Here is a 17425-nt window from a genome sequence, read left to right as displayed (position 1 = left end):
GAATTCATCAAAAATCTGGAAGTCTCATCTAATGGTGACCACGTAACCACTGACAATTGTCATAAAAACCCATTTCGTTCACTAACGTCCTTCAAGGAAGAAAATCTACCATCCCTACCTGGTCTGGCCGACATGTGATTGCAAGCCCACAATGTGGTTAACCCTACAGGCAATAAGTGCTGGCCTAGCCAGCAACACCCATGTCCCGAGAATGAATTAAAAAATACTGCAGCATCAGCCACTGGGGAGGAACCCGTAAACCAGTGTAAACTACATCAAGGTACATTTTCAAAGAACAGGTCAACGAAGATGGCTAGAGCACAGTCACATTGGATTCATCTGATAATGAAGAAATGGGGAGCTACTGACCTCGACACGTCCCTTAAATTCCCTACAAAGTATCTTCAAAAAGTAATATTTTTACTTCTGAAGTTTATAAGCATGTAATCGACAGAAAAGACTGAAATGAATAATTTGAACAATGCATTTACGTAGTGCCCTTTAGGTGTGCGAGCACTTCAACTTCAAAAACATCTTAAACAAAACTAAATCAAAAAATTACCTGTGATCTTGTTGGATCAGTTATTTTTAATGACTTGCTCTTCTCTATTTTGCAGAGCTGTGCTTTGGCCCTTCTCAGCAGGTTTGCAACGCGCTTATCAGTTGTTGGCATTTTGTCTGCTTGTGCAAGCATGCTACTAATAGCAGGTGCAGAATGTTTTAGAGTACCAGACGACAGCATCGCAGTAATGGAGGAATGTTGAGGAGGCTTGTCTTTATTGCCTACGGAAGCAGCTGCAGTGTTTTCAGTATCACCTATCACAGGGCCTACCTCTTCAGATCCAAGCCTGCCTTTCTTCGAATTCTTACTCCTCACATCTGACAGGTTTGCGGCTGGGCTATCACCCATTGCTGCTACATTTTTATCATTTGATATCAACTTTTTGGTTCTCCCTGAAACTTTCTTCATGGAAGATGAAGCAGCTGCATCCTCTGTAGCTCTGTCTTCATCCACCGCCCTGGGAAAAAGAAACAAAGGTGCAGCACTCTGAACCTCTGTTCCCTTACTCTGAGACTTTTTTTCTTTGTCTTTCCTTGTTTCACGTTTATTTTCCTTTTCTTTGTCTCGATCTCTGTCTTTCTCAGACCCTCTCTCACTGTCTTTCTCTTTGGATAAATCTTCACTTAGTTTGTCTTTGTTTTTCCCTTTGTCCTTTTGGACGCTCGGTGCTAGTGATGGAAACAGCGGAGGTGTTGGACTGGCAGAGTCCACAGAGAAGCTGTCCCCTGGAGTGCTGGTCTGTCTCGCTCCCAACTTTGATCTACCATCTTTATCCTTTACTGTTCCCTCAGTGTGCACCAAACTACCAAGAGGGGGAGTTAAGGCACCAGTTAGGATGGAGCTTACAGGAGATGAAGAGGCTACAGATGCCTGCGGAGTGACTGGCGACAAATCTGTGGAAATTAATCGCCCACTTCTGGTTCTCATGGAGTGCGAGGGAGATTTTGGATCAGTGCGACTTGGGATATGCATCTCTTTCTTCTTCCTTCTGGAAGAATGTCCTTTTGCTGAAGCAGAAACAGAAGATCGACCCACAGCATGTGATGACACAGTAACAGACTCAAATATCCTGGAGTGAGCTTCACTCGGAGTGAATCGTGGGGCACGAAGTAGAGGGCTTCTCTTATGTGTATCAAACCGAGAGGCAGGGTGAAGCTGTGAGAAAAAGCGTGGTGGTGGGGTGTTGGAGGACGCATGAAATCTGGACGGCAAGCCAACATCTTCAGGAGTCAAAGGCGACGTTATGAAGTTATCAAATATCGGCTTGCGGATGAGTCCCTCTTTGGCATATTTTGCTGAGGAGAAGTACTGATGCGATTCTGGCCTCAGGTTTTTTAGCGATGTCCATTTAAACGTTGGCTCTCTCAAGATAGATTTCCGCTTCTCTGGCAGTGTGGTTGGTGGAATAAATGGTATTGTTGGAGGCATTAACCAGGGAGAGTGATCAGACATATTTGAAGATTGTTGCAATGGAGGGGGAGGAGAAAGCAAGGGTGGTGGTGGAGATGATGATGTTGGTTGCGGTGATGAAGTTGGCAATTTTTTGCTTGCTGTATTGCCTCTTTCCGGCATTGAGAATCGATGACCCTTTTTATCCATACCACCCGATTCACTCGACTGCGTAGTATTTAAACAACTATGCAAGTCTGTGGACTGGTTTGCTTCAGGAAGAGCCTGCAATTCATCAGATGCCTGTGAATCAGTGGAGGTGACACTGGGGCTGCTTGACCGTGAAGAGTCAGAGGACATTTGTGAAGAATGCTGTGAAACAGCACTAGACTTCTCACTGGACCCACAAGATATTGTGCTGAACCGGCCAGTTGGAGTTGACTCTAGGCGTGGTACCTTGACAGGAGGAACATAACTGTCATCTTCAATGAACCTTTTTGGAGTCTTAATTATCCTCGAAGAAATGGCACTGATTACTGGCATGATAAACTGACGAATATTTTTCAGCTGAGGTGAAGCCATCCGTTTCTGCGCTCCTTTTTTGGCTCTCTGCAGTAACTGTTTTGCAATGGCTGCATCTGTCCTTTTTGTGACAGGTACAACTCTGACTGGTTTAGTTATTCTGCGGGGCCTCTGTTTGACATCAGTTTTTACCTCCTTAGTCACCGACTGCTTTGGTGTTGATGTGATATCCTTCTCCTTGCGAAATTTCTTTTGTTTCTTGGGTTGTGGAGGAACAAGTAGTTTTGGAACGGTCTTCAATCGCTCAGAGGATGGTGGCCTCCCTCTTCTCCGCTCAATCTTCCCCCCATTACTATTTATCTGTAGTTTAGCTTTCTTTAATTTAGACTGCAAAGGGGACAGTTTGACTGCCCTGAGCTTCTTGATTTTTGTAGCCTGCTGCAGTAACACAGACGGTTTCTTTTTCATTTTCTTTTCTTTTTCAGTTTTTTGCTTTTCTGCTTTCCCATTTGTTGTCACTTTCTTGTCATGCGAAAGATGAAGTTTGGGATTGCTCAGCACTGGAGGCCGGCCTCTCCTCCTGTCCCCACTGCTAAGCTCTTGCTTCTTCTCCTTCTCATCAGGCTTTAATTCAGGCTTGTTTGGAGGGGACAATGCAGAGGATGAATCAGATAACACATCCGAGCTTTGAGAAGAAAATGTCCTTTGTCTTCCTCGAAGCTTCCTTTGAGGTGATTCAACTGAATGACAAAGAGAAATACTGAGGTTAGAAATCTTGAAAAAAATTTTAACTACAATATTAAGTTCAAGGTAAATTACTACATCCATGTTAATCACAGAGGCATCAAATGAAAACAAAATATATAGCAGTTTCATATAATGCCAACGAATTTTATTTTTCTCTTCTCTCTCTGCGCTCCCCCCCCTCACCCCGCCCACAAAAAAGAGACCCATGCTTTTTTTTGAAAGACAGGTAGCATAAAACCTTAGATACTTACTGATACAATCAACTCAGGTCGAGTGGGCATTCTGACTACAAGAGGATACGAAATAGGGATGAAGAATGCATTCTTTAAAGCTAATTAATGGAAAAGCTATATACATCACAAAACATTAAAAGGCAGACATGTGGTTAAACATAGGTAATTTCAATAATGTGCTGAAAGGACTGGAAATATGCTTAAGTCTCTGATAAACAGAAACAGGTATCAAGCTTAACTTAAGGCATCAAAATGCAACTCTCAGTGCAGCGATTAGTGAAAATGAGGATTAAAGACAATCATAGTGTCAACTGATAAAAGATTTTACTGTTGCTATGTAAACAAGTCAGAGGTGGAAAGGGACTGGATCAAGATGGGCACAATGATGTTCCAGATGGATGCGGGTGGTCAGACATAGGCTCCACAGTTACAATGTAGAAACCACTTCCTGATGCCTGCTCCTTTTAGATTAATATCCAGGCTAACGAGTTTTGAGAAGATGTGTAGCTCAGGTTGAGGTTCTGGATGTGAGATTGCTCGCTGAGCTGGGTTAAAGTATACTTTTAAACTACTTTCTTGGTGGTAGCCTTTAAACACCCTGTTAGGCTGTATATGGACCACGCTCTCCTGAACAATGCCAGCGCCGGCCACTTAGAACAACCCGATACTTCAAAGGAGGCCTCAGTTAACAATGCATTTCCTGCCTCCTGTATCAGGGACTTGGAGGCTGTGCAATCAAATTTCCAGGCCCAAATATTTTGATTTTCAATTGTGCCAAGATCTGGGTTTGTTTTCCAGCGCTTAGAAGGGTTGATGGGGGTATTCAAAATAATGAACAGTGTTGTCAGAGTAAATCAGAAACTATGTCCAACGGTAACTGGTAATCAGAGGATACAAAAGGAATGTAACTGGCTAAAGAACCTAACATGTCACACATAGGAAATGTCAAGACACAAGCAAGGATCTTAAATTCACTGAATCAGATAACAGGAAGGCCAATACAGATCAACATGAATCAAAGAGAAAAATAAATGGGATTTAGAGCACAGCAAGATGTAAATTGTTGCATTTTATACAAGTTGTAATTTGTCCAGGAGTGAAGGATGAATGGCCAATAGGGCAGAGAAATCAATAGCTGATGTGACAAAACCACAAATGAGCTGTGTAAGCATGTGTTTCAACAGCAATGGGGAGCTGATGGCAGTGGTGTAAGAAGACAACGTTTTACCTGGTAGGAGTAGGAGGCAGATATCACAGCACTGGTGCTTCTAATGTTCGCCTGGAAGGAATTGTGGCTAATTCACTACTTGATGCTTCAAAGTCGCCTAATGGCACAAACATTATCATGGGATCAAGTGTGATGGAGAAGTAGTTTTGTTTTAATTCTTTTACAGGATCCAGGCATCATGAATTAGGCTAATACTTATTGCTCATTCCCAAGTGCCCTCCTGCAAACGGTGGTGAGCTGTCGTCCTAGCTCATAGGGCTACACATACAACCCAGTGTTATTAGGAAGGAATTACATGAATTTGACCCAGTGACAGCGAAGAAACTGTGATAAAGTTTCAAGTTAGGATAGTGTGCAGCTTGGAGCAAAATGTGAAATTGGTGATACTCCCATGCATCCACTGAACTCATCTTTCTAGATAGTAGAGTTTGCAGTTTGGAAAGTGTTGCTAAAGAAGCTTTGGCGAATTACTGCAATGTACTTGCAGTACTGGGCTGCTGCAGAGCATCAGTGGTGGAATCAGCAAATATTTAAGGTTGCAGATGGGACACCACAAGAGGTTACTCTTCCTTGGAGTGATAATGGGAACTGCAGATGCTGGAGAATCCAAGATAACAAAGTGTGGAGCACGATGAACACAGCAGGCCAAGCAGCATCTCAGGAGCACAAAAGCTGACGTTTCGGGCCTAGATCCTTCATCTCTGAAATAGAAAGCGGGACATAACACCAGCGCTTCGTCCGAGGGTCACTGACGATGTTACCTAGAATGGTGACGAAACATCTGAAAACTAACCTTCCAGCTCAGCGAGCAAACTCACATCCAGAACCTCAACCTGAGCTACAAATCTTCTCAAAACCCGTTAACCTGGGTATTAATCTAAAAGGAGCAGGCATCAGGAAGTGGATTCTACATTGTAACTGTGGAGCCTATGTCTGACCACCCGCATCCATCTGGAACATCATTGTGCCCATCTTGATCCAGTCCCCTTTCCACCTCTGACTTGTTTACATAGCAACAGTAAAATCTCTAATGAAGGGTCTAGGCCCGAAACATCAGCTTTTGTGCTCCCGAGATGCTGCTTGGCCTGCTGTGTTCATCCTGCTCCACACTTTGTTATCTTGAATTCTTCCTTGGAGGGTGTTTAAGCTGCGTAAAAACTAGTCAGGCTGAATAGCTTACTTCTGCTCCTATGTCTTATAGTCTTCTGCAGGCAAGTGAAGCAGTCCTGATCTGTCCCTTATGGGCAGGCATTAGAAAGTCACCAGTTGAGTTACAATTGCAGAATTAAGTCATAGAGTTGCACAGCACGGAGACAGGCCCTTCAGTCTGACTTGTCCATACTGACCTGATATCCTAAACTGATTTAATTCCAGTTGCCAGCATTTGCCCATATTCAAATACACATCCAGACACCTTTTAAATGTTGTAATTGTACCAGCCTCCACCACTTCTCTGGCAGCTCATTCCAGACTCGCACCACCCTCTACATGAAAATGTTGCCCATCGGGTGTCTTTTTTACCCCCTCTCACCTTAAACCTGTGCCCTCTAGTTTTGGGCTCCCTTACACAGGGGAAAAGACCTTGGCTATTTACCCTACCACGATTTTACCCTTTATGATTCTATAAACCTCTATTAATGTCAGCCGTCAGCCTCCAAGGTTCCGGGGATTATAGCCCCAGCCTATTCAGCCTTTCCAGCCTCTCCTTATAGATCAAACCCTCCAATCCCATCAACATCTTTCCTCCAGCAGGGAGACTAGAATTTAACGCAGTACTCAAAAAGAGGCCTCACCTATGTCCTGTACAGCCACAACATGACACTGCATCTCCCATACTCAATGCACTAACCAATAAAGACAGGTGTATCTTCTTCACTACTCTGTCTATCGGAGATTCTCCTTTCAGGGAATAATGAACCTGCACCTCAAGGTCTCCTTATTTGGCAACACTCCTCAGTTCTTGACCATTAAGTGTATCAGTCCTAGCCTGACCTGCCTTACCAAAATGCAACACCTCACACTTATCTAAATTCAACTCCATTTGCCACTCCTCAGCCCTTCACCCATCTGTTCAAGGTCCCAAAGCACTCTGGAGATAATCATCTTCACTGTCCATTCTGCCACCAATTTTGATGTCATCTGCAAATTTACTAACCGTACCTCCTTTATTCACATTCAAATCATTTACATAAATGACAAAAAGCAATGGAGCCAGCAACTACCCTTGCGGCACACCATTTGTCACAGGCCACCAGGCCAAAAAACAACCCTCCACCATCCTGTCTCCTACTTTCTGGCCAATTCTGGATGCAAATGGGTAGTTCTCACTGGATACCAAGTGATCTAACCTTATTTAGCAGTCTATCATTGTTGAATGCTTGCTGGAATCCACATAGACAACATCCACCACTCTGCCTTCCTCAACCTTCTTTGTCACTTCTTCAAAAAACTCAAATCAAGTCAGTGAGACACGATTTCCCATGCACAGAGCCACAGTGACTAACCCAAATACATCAAAATACTGTCCCTCAGAAAGCACTCCAACAACTTAGCCATCACTAAATCTAAAATAATGGCACACATTAGCCATCCTCCCCAGACTTAGGAATCTGACCTGTTCTCGTCGCCTCAGTTACTTATATGGCTGGCCCAGTTCAGTTTCTGGTGAATGATCTAATGTTGACAGAGGATATTCAGTGATAGCAATGTAATTGAATGTCAAGCACAGACCAATAAATTCTCTCTTGTTGGAGATGGTCACTGTCTGGCACAATACTGCCCAGCACATGTATAGCGCGTTGCTTGCCACTTATCAGTCTAAGCCTGAACACCATCCAGGGCCTTGCTGCACACAGTTTTTGTAACTCACTCGTGAGACAAGAGCACGGTTCGCTCCTTCCTTGGTCCCTCTGTCTCCATCTCCGGCAATAACCCAGAAACCGATATCCATTGCAAGCCCATTGACTCCCACAGCTACCGGGAATACACCTCCTCCCACCCACCTTCCTGCAAAAATGCCATCCCCAATACCCAACTCCTTCGCCTCTGCCGCATCTGCTCACAGGATGAGGCATTCCACTCCCGTACATCTCACATGTCCTCATTTTTCAAGGACCATAACTTCCCCTCATCAGCGGTCAAGAATGCCCTCAACTGTGTCTCCCACATTTCCCGCAACTTATGCCTCCAAAACAGAATCCCCTTCGTCCTCACGTACCAACCCACCAGCCTCCGGATCCAACGCATCATTCTCCAATACTTATGCCATCTGCAATCAGACGCCAAAGACATTTTTCCCTCCCCACCCTTATCTGCCTTCCGGAGGGACCACTGTGATTCCCTTGTCCGCTCCCCCCTCCAAAACTCCAACCCCACCACACCACACCCAGCACTTTTTCCTGCAACCACAGGAAGTGCTACACCTGCCCATACACCTCCTCCCTCACCCCCATCCAAGGCCCAAGACGACTTTCCACATCAAGCAGATGTTCACTTGCACACCTGCTAATGTGGTATACTGCATCCGTTGTGGCCTGCTCTATCGGGGAAACCAAGCAGAGGCTTGGGGACCACTTTGCAGAACGCCTACACTCAGTTCGCACTAAACAACTGCATCTCCCAGTTGCGATCCATTTCAACTCCCCCTGCCATTCCGCAGACGACATGTTCAACCTGGGCCTCCTGCTGTGCCACAACTATGCTAACCAAAGGTTGCAGGAACAGCATCTCATATTTCGCTCGGGAACCCTGCAGCCCAATGGTATCAATGTGGGCTTCAGAAGCTTCAAAGTCTCCCCGCCCCCAACCGCATCCCAAAACCAGCCCAGCCTTCCTCCTACCTCCAACCTCAAGCCCTAAACCCCCCATCTCCAACCTACTAACTTCATATCGCCCCCCCCCCCCATTGACCTGTCCGTCCTCCCTGGAATGACCTATCTCCTCCCTACCTCCCCACCTACATTCACTTCTACTGGCTCCACCCCCTCCTCTTTGACCTGTGTCTCCTCTCCACCTATCTTCACCTCTATCCATCTTCTAACCGCCTCCCCACTCTCTCCCTATTTATTTCAGAACCCCCTTCCCCTCCCCCATTTCTGAAGGAGGGTCGAGACCCAAAACAACAGCCTTCCTGCTCCTCTGATGCTGCTTGGCCCGCTGTGTTCATCCACTCTATTGCCTTGCTATCCGGCCCTAGTTGTCCTTGAGAAGGTTGAGGTGATCTGCCTTTATGAGCCACCGCAGCATGACCCACAACGCCATTAGGGAGGGAATTCTAAGATTCTGACCCAGGAAAAGAACAACGATATATTTCCAAGTCAGGACGCTGAGTGATATGGAGGGAATTTTGCAGGGGATGGTGATCCCATATATCTGCTGCCCTTGTTCTTCTAGCTGGAAGTGGTTGTTGATTTGGAAGACACCAGGGATTTCTGATGAATTTCCACAGTGCGTCTTGTAGACAGAAGCAGCAGTGTGTGCTGATTGTCAGTGGAAGATGGAATGAATGTTTTTGGATGTGGTGCCAATCAAGCAGGCTGCACTGGCTTGGATGGTGTAAAGCTTGAGTGTTGCTGGAGCTGTACTCATCCAGGCTAGAAGGGAGTATCCCATCACACTCCTGACTTGTGCCTTGTAGACAGTGGACAAGCTTTGTGAAGTCAAGAAGTGAGTTACTCACTGCAGTTTCCCGGCCTCTGACTTGCTCTTGTAGCCAGTGTGTTTATGGGACAAGTCCAGTTGCGTTTCTAGTCAATGGTAACCCCAAAAAATGTTGGTAATGGACAATTCAGTGATACTAACGCCACTGAATGTCACGGGCAGTGATTAGATTGTCTTTTGTCTGAGATGGTCATTACGTGACATTCCTGTGACGTGAATGTCACTTGCTACTTGTCAGCCCAAACCTGGATATTGTCCAGATCTTGTGTATTTGAACAGGGACTGCTTCAGTATCTGAGGACTCACGAATATTGTCGAATACCACTATCATCCGCGCAAGTCCCCACTTCGGATCTTAAGATAGAGGGGAAGTCATCGATGAAGCAGCCTGGGCAGCACAGTGGTTCGCACTGCTGCCTCACAGCACCAGGGACCTGGGTTCAATTCCACCCTTGTGCGACTGTCTGTGTGGAGTTTGCACATTCTCCCCATGTCTGGGTGGGTTCCTCCCTCAGTCCAAAGATAGGCAGGGTAGGTGGACTGGCCATGCTAAATTGTCCAGTGTTTAGGATATGTAGGCTAGATGGGTAATAGGGGGATGGGTTTGGGTGGGTGCTCCAAGGGTCAGTGTGGACTTGTTGGGCCGAGGGGCTTGTTTCCACACTGTTGGGATTCTATGATATAAAATGACTGAGCCGAGGATTGTACCCTGAAGAATTCCTGCAGTGACAGCCTGGGGTTGAGGTATCGGACCTCAAATAACCACAACCATCTTCCTATGTTCCAAGTATGACTCCAACCAGCGAGTTTGCCCCCAATGTTCACTGATTCACTCAATCACTGGGTCAAATACAGCCTTAATGTCAAGGGCTGTCACTCTCACCTCACGTCCAGAATCCAGCAGTTTTGCTCATGTTTGAACCACGACTGTCATGAGATCAGGAGCTGAGTGGCCCTGCTGGAACCCAAAGCGAGCACGGACCACTTAAGTATCTGATGAGTCACGACAGACATTCAAATTGTGCAATCATAAGTATCCCCACTTCTGAACTTACAATGGAGAGAAGATCACATGTGAAGCAGCTGAAGACCTTGCGCAGGACACTGTTCTGGGGAATTCTTACAGTGATGCCCTCGGATTGAAGCAACTGATCTTCAACAACCATAACCAACTTCCCTTATACTAGGTTTGACTCTAACCAGCAGAGGATTCTCTTGTTGCCAGTGTGCTGCTCAGCCTACATTATAACCTTTCATAATCTTTTCAAGCCTTAATCTTAAAGGGGAAGAAATCGTAGGTTTCCCTCTAGACTAGAATCGTGACTTTTTACATTCTCTCATACACCCCGCTGAACTAACTGAATTATTTTTCTGTTCAGATTTCCAGCATCTTTAATATTTTACTTGATGCCCTGAACCACCTCAGCTCTCATGAAAACATTTGAGATGTTAATTCTGGCTTCATTACTATGAAGACTCACACTGGTGCAGAAGTGCCAGACCTTACGGATCCAAAAGAATTATCCAAAAAAAACTCAATCCAGTACAAACATAAAACAGAAGCTGCTGGAAATACTCATCGGGCTTGGCACAGTGTGCAAAGAGAAAAATGGACTTAAAAAGGCAGTCAACCTTAACATTTACAATTTATGGCCTGTTAAAGGAAGATGAGAAAAGACTGTCTCTTCAGGCCTCAGTAAAGCCCTTGTTTTGCTCCTAGCCTGTGTCTAACCAAAATCGCCGCTTCCCTCAGCATGATTTGACAACTGCCTCCTCGTAGGAACTAGTCATTTTCCCACTGTCTCAAATCAGAAAACTTCAGAGTGCTGCTCACCAGATTAGAATAATATAGCAGAACAGATAGCAGCGACAACAGCCTAACGAAGTGTTTTTGTGACATGTTAAATTGGCCCCAAGAAATTATTTCATATAATAACATACGAACAACAATATTTGCCAAATGTCTGGTGGCGAAGAGTCTAGCAACATTTAAAAACTGCCGACAAATTCTCAAGCTTCTATGTTATTTTAATAAACTTTTTTGAATTCCTAAAGGAGCATTCCTCGCTATCCAGTGGTTGAAATATCGAAATGAGTTGGAATAATACTTAATTCCATTACAACAGGCCTTAAAAGCTATTTTTCCTCTATTATGAACCAGAGATTTGAGTAACATCTGACCCAAAGATCAAAATGTTAAAAACACAAACCATGAGCTCCACCAATGCCCGATTAAATGATATTTCCCAGTGAAATATTAAATCATGCCAATTGGAAGGCAGAATTAGGGCATAAGCAGGATGCAGAATTGGTTGAAATTAAGCTCCTGTTTGGAACATAAAAACATCTACTGAAAAGGACACACATGTGGAAAACAGATGATGACAGAGTCAACTTTGAGGCACACTGTGGTCCAACATCTACTATCCAGCTCACACAAGGCAACTGTGTGGTATGAATGAAATTCTCCACCTCTAAAATGACACCCAGTGAGTGCTAGGACCTATGGCACATGGGGAACAGGAAAGAGTTGGGAAGACTTAAGAACTGAAGTTTGAGCTCTAAAAATTGGACTGTTTATCATGAAATCCAACTTAAAACTTAAGCAAAATACAATACTGGCATCTGCCAGAAGCTGAAGGCTGTCCAACGAACCAAAAAAGTGAATAAACAGCTCATGAAGATCTGTAAAGACCTTAAATGGAAGTGTTGTTCTGTATGAATGAGAAATTGGATCATACGGAAAACAGGCATTGACTTGCGGAAGTGGTTTGAAAAAGAATGAAAATAATCAGTTGGTTAGAGAAAGTAACAAATAAAGAAGCGTTGTGAAGAATAAATGAACAAAGAAACCTGCTAAAGGTAATTTAAAACAGACAAAATCTCTGTAGGTACATCCCAAGAATCTCTCAGCACGGAAACTGACCTTTCAGTCCAATCCACCTGCGCTGATCAGACATCCCAATCCAATCTAGTCCCATTTGCCAGCATTTGGCCATTATCCCTCTAAACCCTTCCTATTCATAACAGTCCAGGAGCCTTTTAAATGCTGTAATTGTACCTGTCTTTACCGCTTTCCCCTCCCACCTTAAACCTATGCGCCCTCTAGCTTTGGACTCCCCCCACCTTGGCTATTCACACTATCCATTGCCCCTTGCGAAATTATAAACCTCGTAAGGTCACCCCACAACTTCCAATGCTCCAGGGATGAAAGCCCCAGCCTATTCAGCCTCTCCCTATAATGTAACGTTCCAGTCCACAACATGATATCCCACCTCCTCCACTCAATGCACTGGCCAATGAAGGCAAGCGTGCCAAACACATTCTTCTTCGCCGTTTAGCTGTAACTCCACTTTCAAGGAACAATGCACTTGCACCCCTAGGTGTCTCTGTTCAGCAACACTCCCCAGGGCCCTACCATTAGCCGCAGAAATGGATTTGTAACCGACATTATGATTTTTTCTGAAATCTTTTCTCTATAAAGAAAGAGGATATCAATGCCTAATTACTTGAAAATTGCAGAGTGTTACAAGGACATAAAAGAATGGGCCAGGATACAGACGTGGAAGGAATGCTATGAGGTCAGAACATGCCTTTGGGTGGGGAAGGAGAGGAGGAGGAGAAGAAGGAGGCTGCAGAAAGATTTAGACAGTTTAGGACAGTGGGCCAGGAAATGACTGATGAAATTCAACGTGAGCAAATGCAGGGTCTTGCACTTTGGAAAAAAGAATACAGGCATGGACTATTTTCTAAACAGTGAGAAAATTCATAAAACCAAATGTACAAAGGATTCTCTAAAGGTTAACTTACAGGTTAAGTCCGTGATTAAGAAAGCAAATGTAATGTTGTCATATATCTCAAGAGGGTTGGAATATAAAAGCAGCGATGTGCTTCTGAGACTTTATAATCCTCTTGTTAGGCCCCATTTAGACTACTGTGTCCAATTCTGGGCCCCACACCTTGGGAAGGACATACTGGCACTGGAGCTTGTCCAGTGGGGATTCACACGGATGATCCCTGGAATGGTAGGCCTAACGTATGATGAACAGCTGAGGATCCTGAGATTGTATTCATTAGCGTTTAGAAGGTTGAGGGGAGATCTAATAGAAACTTGCACAAGATAATGCATGGCTTAGAAAGGGTGGACGCTGGGAAGTTGTTTCCGTTAGGCCGGGAGACTAGGACCCATGGGCACAGCCTTAGAATTAGAGGGGGTCAATTTAGAATGGAAACGAGGAGACATTTCTTCAGCCAAAGTGTGGTGGGCCTGTGGAATTCATTGCCACAGAGCACAGTGGAGGCCAGGACATTAGATGCCTTCAAGACAGAGATTGATAAATTCTTGATCTCGCAAGGAATTAAGGGCTACAGGGAGAGTGCAGGGAAGTGGAGTTGAAATGCCCATCAGCCATGATCAAATGGCAGAGTGGACTCAATGGACCGAATGGCCTTACTTCCAGTCTTATGTCTTATGGTCCTATGATTTTGGACTGCACATATACCAACACAAAAAAGGCAACATTTACCTCTCTGGGGTCTGGAATGGCATCTTGTAGGGCTTCGTACACTGTTGTCATCTGAGCAGAAACCCAAAAACTGTTCATCCTGAAAGACAAATATAATCAAAATATGAAATTAAGAAAATGCATTTGACAGACTGCTGACTTCATCTGGAATAACAAGAGAATCAGACAAGTATTACAGTGCAGAAAGAGGTCATTCAGTCCATCAGGTCTGTAGTGCCAGCTCTCCAAATGAACATCACTCATTCTCCTGCCTTTCCTCTTATCTTTGGATATTTAAATAGACATAATCATTCAATGTCCCCTGAATGCGTCAATGGAACCTGTATCCACGAACAGGTCCCAGCCAGTGCATTCCAAAGCTTGTATGAAACAGTTTTTTCCTCAACTTACATTTGCTTCTTTTGCAAATCACTTTAAACCCACGCCCTCTCATTATTTATCCTTTTAGGAGCAGACTCAGGAGCAGCAACGGCTGTTTTGATTTTAGATGACCAGGTAGGAGAACACTACCCATTTCAGCGCAGAAAAGGCTACTTTATTTAATTAAGACAAATGAGTTGCATTAGGATGCTAAACAAACATTCCACTTCAATTCTTGCAATTGGTCAAGGCAGCCACTATTTACTAAATTTTACTATGTAGAGGACTATGCTGTTATGTTGCTTGCCAATCTTCAGGACAACTCAAGTTAAAGTCTGGATCCAGACCCAAAATGTTAGCCTTCATGCTCCTCTGATGCTGCCTGGCCTGCTGTGTTCATCCAGGTCTACACTTTGTTATCTCAGATCCTCCAGCATCTGCAGTTCCTACAATCTCAAGTTAGAGTCAATGACTTTTCAAGAAGGATAGCAGATATAAATCAGGCAATTACAGACCAGTGAGTCTCACGTAAGTGGTAGAGAAATTTTTGAAGTCTGAAGGACAGCATTAATCTCCACTTGAGAGAAGCAAGGTTTAATCAGGAAGAGTCAGCATGACTTTGCCAGAGCGAGGTCATGGCAAACAAGTTGATTTCATCTTTAAGAGGTGGTGACTAGATGTGGAGATTAGGGTAGCACAGACGATGTAGTTTATTTGGATTTAAGCACAGCCTTCGACAAGGCCCCACATAGGAGAAAAGACGACAAAACTATTTTTTCATTATGTTTTTATCAAGCTCTGCCTTGATTAAACTTCAAAACATAAAAACATAGGTACTAAGTTAGCCTGGAGCAGAGTTTTTAGAGCAGTAAACTTGTGCTATTTTCTGGGTCTGTAGATGGTTAAGGTGCAAAAATGGCCTTCAGTAGAGTGATGCGCTGTTCCTATCAGATGTAGGAGATTAGGCAGAGTTTCCAATGTTATTGATGATATGTCTGCAGAAAGTGTGTTTGTTTGCGCATCTGGTTCAGTTGGAGTGGCAGCTAGAGGCAATGAGGAACTTACAGAAGCTAGAGGGTGTGATGGATAGCACTTCCGGAAGTGAAATGAACTGAAGATGCAGTCAGGTAGGTTGGTTACCTGCAGGAAGGGTCGGATAGGGAAGGAGGTCATCCACAAATCTCCTGTGGCTATCCCCATCTCAAAACAAGTATGCTATTGTGGAAAACATAGGAGATGGACGGACTCTCAGGGACGTAGTACTGACAGCCAAGTTTCACAGACTGGATCTAACGTTACGCAGAGTATGTCAGGTTTCAAGTAATCAATTGTGATAGGGGATTCTCGCGTCAAAGGGACAGGACAGACATTTTTGCAGCCAACACCAAGACATTAGAATGGTGTGTCGCCTCCCTGGTGCCAGGATCAAGGGCATCCGGGAGAGGGTGCAGAATATTCTCAAAAGGGGAAAGGGACGAACAGGAGGCCGCTGTACACACTGAACCTAACAACACAGAAACAGAAAAGGATGAAATTCTGAGGAGAGGATATAGGAAGTTGGGAATTAAGGAGTAGGTTCTTGAGGATTATTCCTGGTGCCACAAGTGAGTGAGGATAGGAATAGGATAATAGAGCAGATGAATGCATGGCTGAGGAGCTGGTGCAGAGAAGGATTCATCTTTTCGGGCCATTAGAGTCTCTTCTGGGGCTCTTCAAGGTTTAAACTGAAGGAAGGGTGATTTTGACAACATTAGCCAAGAACTTCCAAAAGTTGATTGGGGACAGATGTTTGAAGGTAAAGGGTTAGAGGAAAATGGGAAGCCTTCAGAGGGTCATATTGCAACTGTACAGGACATTGATTAGGCCACTATTGAACGCAGTATTCCAATTCTGGTCTCCCTGCTGTAGGAAGGATGTTGTGAAACTTGAGGGTCCAGAAAAGATTTACAAAGACGTGGCCAGGGTTGGAGGATTTGAGCAATTGGGAGGCGCCGAATAGGCTGGGGTTATTTTTCCTGAAGCACCAGAGGCCGAGGTGTGACCTTGGAGGTTTATAAAATCATGAGGAGAATGGATCAGGTAAATAGACAACATCTTTTTCCCAGGGTGTGGGAGTCCAAAACCAGAGGGCATAGGTTTATGGCAAGAGGGACAAGATTTAAAACAGACTAGGTCTGTTTAGGATATCTTGTCAGCATGGGCCAGTTGGAGCACAGGGTCTGTTTCTGTGCTGTACATCTCTATGACTATATGAAATCCAGGGTAATTTGGCAAGGTGGGTACAAAATTGGCTTTGTGGCAGGAGACCAAGGACAGTGGCAGAAGACTACTCGTGGGACTGGATGCTGGTGTCCAGTGGTATACCCACAGGAATCAATGCCAGGTCCCTTACCGTTTCCGATACATGTAAATGTAAGGAAGAAAATGTAAGGGGGCTGATAGGTTCACAAATGACATGAAGACTGGCGGGGTAGTTCAGAGTGAGGAAGGGAGGTCTTGGGTTACAAAAGGACCCAAGCTTATCCAGCCTCTCTTCATAGCTGAACTGCTCCATTTCAGTCAACAATGTCGTGAATCACATCTGCACCTGCTCCAGGATAATCATTTCCTTCCTACACTAGAACTACACAGACTACTTCACCTGTGTTGTTTTTAATGTGAAAGGTGGATTAGTCAAATGCTGCAAAGGGGGGGGGGGGGGGGGGGGGGGGGAAAGAGAGAGACAGAGAGAGAGAGAGAGAGAGTCAATAGCCAATAGAATTTAACTCAAAAAGTGAGGCAACACACTTTGAAAGTAGTAACAAGAGAAGGGAGTACTCAAATGCATGAAGTTGCTGAGTGGAACAGAGGGGTCTTGGAGTGCTTGTCCACAGATCTCTTAAGGCAGCTAGAGATTAATTAGGGTAGTTAAGAAAGCATATGAGCTACCTGCCTTCATCAGTTGTGGCATGGATGGAAAGAAATGACAGGTTATTCTGTACTTATTATTCTGGAATTTGGTTACAACACAGATGAAGTGGTCTGTGTAGTTCTAGTCTAGGAAGGAAATGATTATCCTGGAGCAGGTGCAGATGTGATTCACCACAGTGTTGACTGGGATGGAGCAGTTCAGCTTTGAAGAGAGGGTGGATAAGCTTGGGTCGTTTTCTTTAGAGCGGAGAAGTCAAAGAGGGGACCAGATTGTTTTGTATGAGATTAG

The 17425-nt window shown here is 44.5% G+C and overlaps 1 protein-coding gene across 4 annotated transcripts in view; it reads right to left on the bottom strand.

Annotated features, from left to right (window-relative positions):
* kmt2a (lysine (K)-specific methyltransferase 2A) overlaps positions 1-17425 on the bottom strand; it is a 152480-nt gene that overhangs the window by 104661 nt on the left and 30394 nt on the right. For all 4 annotated transcript variants that reach the window (XM_048562008.2, XM_048562009.2, XM_048562010.2 and 1 more), the window contains exons 2-3: positions 13867-13945; positions 563-3213 (exon numbers count right to left, since the gene is read on the bottom strand). In XM_048562008.2, coding sequence (XP_048417965.1) covers positions 563-3213; positions 13867-13945 — 2730 coding nt within the window. The remainder of the gene's footprint in view (positions 1-562; positions 3214-13866; positions 13946-17425) is intronic.

The sequence above is a fragment of the Stegostoma tigrinum genome, chromosome 32, assembly GCF_030684315.1.
Source record: "Stegostoma tigrinum isolate sSteTig4 chromosome 32, sSteTig4.hap1, whole genome shotgun sequence".
Lineage (NCBI taxonomy): Eukaryota > Metazoa > Chordata > Chondrichthyes > Orectolobiformes > Stegostomatidae > Stegostoma > Stegostoma tigrinum.
The sequence above is the reverse complement of the archived record's forward strand: the minus strand, read 5'-3'. Positions and strand labels throughout refer to the sequence as shown.